This window comes from Rhea pennata, chromosome 7, assembly GCF_028389875.1.
Source record: "Rhea pennata isolate bPtePen1 chromosome 7, bPtePen1.pri, whole genome shotgun sequence".
Classification (NCBI taxonomy): Eukaryota; Metazoa; Chordata; class Aves; order Rheiformes; family Rheidae; genus Rhea; species Rhea pennata.
This window is the reverse complement of record NC_084669.1, coordinates 27,761,914-27,768,724: the sequence shown is the minus strand read 5'-3', so window position 1 is coordinate 27,768,724 and position 6,811 is coordinate 27,761,914. Positions and strand designations below refer to the sequence as shown.

Below are 6,811 nucleotides of genomic sequence, written 5' to 3'. Positions count from 1 at the left end.
CAACGGCCGCGCACCTCCTCCCGCCCCGCCCCAACGGCCGCGACCTCCCCACCAACGGCCGCGCACCTCCTCCCGCCCCGCCCCAACGGCCGCGGCCCCGCCCCAACGGCCGCGCTCCTCCTCCCGCCCTGCCCCAACGGCCGCGGCCCCGCCCCAACGGCCGCGCTCCTCCTCCCGCCCGCCCTGCCCCAACGGCCGCGGCCCCGCCCCAACGGCCGCGCTCCTCCTCCCGCCCGCCCTGCCCCAACGGCCGCGGCCCCGCCCCCCAGCGCGGGCACCTTAGCGGCGGTGGCGGCAAGCGGCGCCCAGAGCGGCGCGGGATGACGGCGACGATGGCGGCGGAGCGGCTCCGCGACGGCACCTGCCACTTCCAGCGCTCCAGGCTGCTCTGGATGATCGGCATCATCTTCGGCATGATTCTCCTCGGCGTAAGGAGCGGCGGCGGGCCCTTTCCCCCTTCCCCTTCCCCCTCCGGCCGGGCCGCCGGGCTCGGCAGCAGCGCTGGCCGCTCCCCGCCGCGGGGGCCGGCTGCAGCTCCCCGGCGCCGGGGCTGCGAGGGCCGAGGGGCTCCTGCGGGCTCGCAGAAAGCCCATCAGCCGCAGGGCTTGTGGAACAGGCTTGCTGAGTGGTCTCGGTGAAATATGCTTCTGGGAGAAGAGCAAACTAAAAATGGTGCTCTGGCCTGGCCAGCTGATGAGGTAGCTGAGCAAATCTGTGCAGGAAGTTCATAAAAAGGCATCGACTGGGTTCTGGAGTGAATCAAGGATGTAGTATTAAAGACATGCAGCATCTTGATGTACAGTTAGAACAGCACTAGTGCGATGATTCACGTGAGTTTGTGTTGCCAGAAGCCTGAGAAAATACCTTGAAAGCATGAAGTTAAAATGACATTTTGTCAGTAAAACTCACCCAGGAGAGTGGTCCATTAACAAATAAGGCAGAATAACAAGTGATGGCTTTAGTTATAGACATTACAGCTGTTGTTGGAAGACAGTAGACTAGTTCAGTTACTGTGCAGTCTTGGTTTCTTAGGTCCTGAAAGAGGACTTCAGCTAAGGCAGGTCAGATTACTGTAGAGTGGAGATTAATGTCAGTTTTTTGTCTGACGAGTTTATGAAAGTCTTCCATTGACTTCCACTCATAGTCATTTTTCAATGGTGCGTAGAGATCCACAAAAATAGAAGAATAACTACTATCAAGGCTGGCCAAGCAGCTCACAAAACTTTTGTATTGTTTCAAGAAATAGTGAGCTTCAAGCAAATTCTGTGTTTCGATGCATCATGCATCATCCTGGCACTATATAACACAAGTTAAACTATAGTATAGTTAGAAACTGCAGTGTTGATACTAGTGGGAAGAGAAGCCAACTTCAGCCCAGCTTAGTGTGTACCTTGCATTCCCAATGGACTTAAAAATGCACAACTTGCTGACTATGCCTTAATAGCTTATTAAAATAAAAGTAAAAAGTGGTAAGCACTGTGCCTGTCAGTGCTGCAGAGAACTCAGTGATGGGAAAGATACCTAAACATTTAGTTATATCTCTGGTCTTGAATTTCATACTCTATTCTCTAAAATATACCTATATGTGAGTGGGTTCCCCCCCCCTTTTTTTGAGGGGGGGGGAAGCAACTGATTCTGTATTTCTAAATACTTTAAAAAACGTTGTTATTCCTCATTCCCAGTCTAGTGATTGTTTGAACTCTTCAGGACAGACTTTTGTCTGACATCATATGTAATAGGTAACAGGCTTACAAATTAAATGCCACTTAATGTACAGGTGCACACTTGGTACACAGATAGCAACCTTAAACTCATCAGCTTGGCATGTGGTATGTCAAGCAAAACAAATTTCATGGATTTGAATCCTCTTAGGCAAGTGTGCTTTTAAAGGCTAATAATCTTGCTGTTAGGCAAGAACGTGGCTCTTAGGCAAGGTTAGAGGAAAGAACAACTTACAATACTGTAAATAGGTGAGCCCTAACCAGTGTTAAACAGACATGAGAGAGAACAATGAGAAAACTAAAGATTAAATTTTTAGTAAATCTACCTTGAAGTATACTAACTCGAATCTTTTGTTGTTGTTGCTTTTGTTTTGTAGTGGGTGACACTTTTCCCTGCAACTATACCTTATAGTTATTTGGGAATATTTGGTACCTTTCTTAATTATTTAGTGGAGAACTACCACACGTGGGTATGCTACGGGTAAGTCATTTGGCTGTTTAATTTCTTTGCCATCTTTCTCACTCTCTTTCCCTCTCTTCTCTCTCTCTCTCTCAATATGCTCTGCTTAGTCTGTGTTAACAAGCTTTCCTGTAACCCAGCTGTTAATTACATTTAAAGAGCTCTCTTTTCAAGTCCTGTACAACTAAGGGAGTGAGGCAATAAATAGGCTGGAGAACAGATGGCCAAGGCCAGTCTGAAAGCCAGAAACTCAGCTGAGAATTTGGCATCTGCCTTGTTACAGTGAGAAAGAAAAAAATTTAAGGTGCTGCTTCTGGAGACAGTTACTAGTCCATATTTACATTTCTTCCTGTAGTATCCCGTCTTTTGTCAACTTACTACTCTGGTAGTCCCAATTCTCTCTTTAGGAGTCTTTTAATGCTCCACTTTTCCCAGCTTCAAATAAAGAACACTTCATATACTGCTAATAACTTACCCTGATCCTGTCCACATTAGAACTAGTCTGAGGAAGCTGTTCATTGTGCTTAACTTTTTTGTTTTTTCGGCTTACAGATAAGAGTTGGAGAACACTTTCCTGTAACCAGGAATCCAACTCCCCAACTCTTTGTAAATGGAGTCTTGGACCGTTTTTAACTTTTCTTATCATGCATCATAGATAAGATAAATCTGAGTTACAGCCATGTATCTGTAGACAAACCTAAGCATTTTTAGTGCTTGCTCAAAGCATCCTTTGCTTTAGCAAGACATTGAACATAACCGAATACCCTGGGTAGTTTTTAATAAAGCTTTCATATGAAGACTGGTAGTCCAAGTTTGGCTAACAGTCACGTGGTATATTCTGAATCTAATCACATAATTGTTTTCATAGAGCTAAATGCATAAAACACTTAAGTCATTAGGACTACTAAATACTGTAGATAGAAGAATAGATTTGCATGCCTAACTAAGATCAATTTATGTTGCTTGCAGTAAGCATTTGGCTTAATCCAGGCGTTGAAAATCTTAAAAATATGTAGTGGATCCTCAAAGTGGGAGGTCTAGGTATACTGCATAAATTTTCGGTTGCTCTAACTTTCTCCATGGAGTTTAGTTTATACTAAAATCTACACTTTCTCTACACTTCTCTGCCCCCCCCCATGCTTCAGAGATAACAGATATATATATATAAAATGCTTTAAGCTAAAAAAAAAAAAAAAAAAGCATCACTTCTGTGCTTCCAGTTTTCTATTCTCTGCAAAATGAACTTTGAATTCAACAGTATCCTTGTTATTTTCAACAAAAGTTGCTTTCTTTTTATTAGGTTCTGGGTATCCTGGTTGATTCACATAGTAGAAGCCCTCTACAGTGTTAAGTTATGCCAGTAAGTTATCACCTTTCTGCTCTACCCTCACCCCTTATCTTAGATTCTCTGGAAAGGATTTCTGATGCAAGTGACTTGAGCTACAAACTGATCTTGGTGATTGTTAGTTGTAGTGTCAGTTCTGAGGACACTGATAAAATTCTTAAGTTCTTGCTTCAGTGGTAATTTGCTAGCCTCCAAAAGAGGTTGCTGTCCCCACAATTGAGTTGTACACTTGTACTCAGCTGTCCTAGATCTGGCATTATAATTAAAGCCCACCTTCATCGCCACCAGACTTCTCACTCGGCTACAGACACGTGCTCTCTTCTGGACTGTTGTACAAGGCGTCAAAGGTGGGAGATGGTAACCTGCAGAATTTGCAGCAAAGTCTGCCAGAGCATATGTCCACACCTTTGAACTCACTGTTCTTTAGATAAAGAACAATTCTAAAAAGAAATCGGCTAACAGGACAGAATATCTTTTTGTTCTTCACTATTAGCTCAGATACTATGTTGCATAATACTTAAGGAAGTTGTGGAGGCAATCGGTAATGTAGAAGTACTCCGATAACTTTTGATGAGTTAAAATATGATGATAAAAACCTGAATTTTAAGACTACTAGTTACCCCGTTAAATAGATTGCATCCATCCTGTGAGAATACAGGACACTTCTGTTCAGGGCTACTTAAGATCTTGTACCTCTGGGGAGTTGTGGAATAAAACACTTAGACTAAGCCTTATGTTAGGACAACAAGTTATTCAAAAAAAATACGCTGTCCAAACATCATTTTTGTATTCATTTGGATTTTGCTTAGAATATTTCAGAATACAGATATGACTTTTCATGCTTTTAAAAAAAAAAATCTTGTAACCTGTACAAAGTTGCTGTTACCAAAGCTACAAGTTTTTCGCCCTCACTTAGTTCAGGCTCTGTCTGTCACAAGTCTCTTGGCTTCAGGAGATGTTACCTGAGAAGACTTTGTTCCACCGAAAGCTATTTAATCTTGTTCTCAAGATAATAGAATATGGATGGATATTTTCTGCCTCCAGAATGGAGATTAGAAATTGTAATTACAAAGCTCCAGTTTTAGTTATAGCTTTAAAAAGTAAACTCTTCTGATTCTGCAAATAGATTATAGGTATATAGGCTTAAGGTAGTTTTAAGTGTGAAGGAATTTCATTACCAATGAACATACCTGATGGACGCATCGTAATCAAGTTACTTAATGAAGTCTTACAGAAAAACAATTAAGACTGTAGAAACAAATTAGCATTGTTTGTTTGCCCAGCATTTCTTTTTCCAGGAGTATTTCTGTAGTTCAGTCAGTAACTGTGGTTTACTATTAACACTAAACACTATACTCTTTACTGATGTAAAAGACAGACTAGTGTTCTTCATGCCTCCTTAGTGACAAGCCTTAGTCATAAGCAGATAATTAGAGAAGAAGTAGGTATTACAGATTTGCTACTAAATAGCATTACCTTTGGCTAGTTTGTCTATATTTGCGTATTTGGTCTCTTCAAGTGTGCTTATTTTATATAAGCAAATTGAAATCTTAAGTCACAGTTTCCCTATTTCTGCACCAAGCTGGAAACACTGCAGTTCTGATTATAAAAGCTGTTCTTTCACAACTGGTCAGAAATGAAATAAGAGCTTGTGTCAATAAAATTTGCTACATGTTCATTTTGTACATGTAAATGATGCCTAACAGCTGAACTGTTCTAGCAAAGGTCAGTAGAGGGAGCTCCCTTTTAAATTAAGGAGTTAAAGCAGAGTTACAAGGATGGATAGAGACATTGGACCTTACTTTGCAAGTATCACAAGCCTACAAGACTAAATTTTGATGTCATGTTTTTGTTAATGTTACAGGTCTAAAGGCATCACTGACCCAGCAGTTCAGTTCCAGTGGTTCCTTCAGACGCTTTTATTTGGGTATGCTTCCTTTGGTCTTCTGGTGTCTTACAAACCGCCAGCTAAGAAGTACTACTAGAAGACTGAAATAAGGCTTTTACATTCTTCATGCTCATTTTTCAGAGAATAATCTAACCTACATGTCTAGGAGCTGTAATTAACTAAAGTTACATTCCTGCTACATGATGCAGTGCCCTCTCATCAAAGCAACTCTCTTCTTACTAAATGAGAGACTTAATAGCTACAATTCACTGGGCCCTGTAGATAGTTCAGTAGAAATTGAGCCCTTCAATGTGGGGCTGCCAAGTTGAATCTCATTTATTATGCAACAGCCCTAAAGTTGTTTATTTGCTGTGTTTGACATAGCTCATCTTCTCCAATATTTACTGAAGAGGAAAATCCCTGATAGCAGGTCGTAATGGTTACTAAGTTATTCTTTCATGTGGAGGATTTTATTTCCTAACAGGAACAGTTATTTACAGCCACAAGGCTGTTTTGTGATAGGATTTAAGTTTTCTCTACAGGACCTTTTAATAGCCTTTTTTTTGGGGGGGGGGGGGGGGGGCAGCAGGGGAAGCATTAAAGCTTGGTCTTTGTCTTTTGGTTTGTTTAACCTAGTTTCTTCCAAAGAACAGGCCACTTTATTGCTGCAGGCACATTAAAAGAGATCAAGTCCCTGTTCAGATTGAGGTACAGGGACAAGTTAGGTTACACAAACTTGGCTTAACACATGTGCCTTAAGTTTCATGCGGCATGACCATCTTTTTTTCGAATGAAGATCTCAGTCTTTGATTTAGTATAGCCTAAATAGTAATCCTGTAGCTTTTATATATATATATATATATATATATATATATATATAAAAAGTGAAGAGGAAAAAAAGTTAACATTCCAGAACATAGGTGAATACTTATGAATGAAAAGTAGACATACTAAATAAACATATGCCACTTAGCTAGATGCTGATATATTGAAGTATTTGCAGAGACTATCTTAAACATCACTTGATATTTTCTGTATGTATAGTGAGTCCAGTATGTTGTTTTAAGTATTTGAAAAAAAAAAGAATTAGCCTGTCTTGTTTTAGCACTTTTAAAGAGTAATCATTATTTAAAATATTTTGCTGTGGAGAATTTTACCTCACCACCTGTGGTGCTACTGTTCTGGAAGAGGCCAGGGAATGGTGGTTCTCCATCTAACAGAAAACCCAGTGAGGTATTAACAAGTAAATTTATGCCTTGTGCTACAGACTACAACACTACTGACAGAGAAGTCTTATCTGAGTACATGCATTTTTTGCTTTTCAGTTGGTATTAAAAGCATGGAGAACTAAAGGGGCTGAAGTTTTTTTTTTTTTTTTAAAAAAAAAAAAGTCATCT

The 6,811-nt window shown here is 40.9% G+C and overlaps 1 protein-coding gene across 1 annotated transcript; it reads left to right on the top strand.

Annotated features, from left to right (window-relative positions):
- The first annotated feature begins 277 nt into the window (after window positions 1-277).
- TMEM254 (transmembrane protein 254) lies at window positions 278-5,974 on the top strand. The gene is made up of 4 exons (XM_062580200.1): window positions 278-428; window positions 2,099-2,202; window positions 3,482-3,541; window positions 5,391-5,974. The coding sequence occupies exons 1-4, from the start codon at window positions 321-323 to the stop codon at window positions 5,509-5,511; spliced, it is 393 nt and encodes a 130-aa protein (XP_062436184.1). The 5' UTR covers window positions 278-320; the 3' UTR covers window positions 5,512-5,974.
- Window positions 5,975-6,811: the final 837 nt, after the last annotated feature.

Coding starts and splice junctions, on each gene's coding strand:
- TMEM254 (XM_062580200.1), top strand. CDS start 321: ATGACGGCGACGATGGCGGCGGAGCGGCTCCGCGACGGCACCTGCCAC. Junction 429..2,098: donor TCGGCATGATTCTCCTCGGC/GTAAGGAGCGGC, acceptor TTTGTTTTGTAG/TGGGTGACACTTTTCCCTGC. Junction 2,203..3,481: donor CACACGTGGGTATGCTACGG/GTAAGTCATTTG, acceptor TCTTTTTATTAG/GTTCTGGGTATCCTGGTTGA.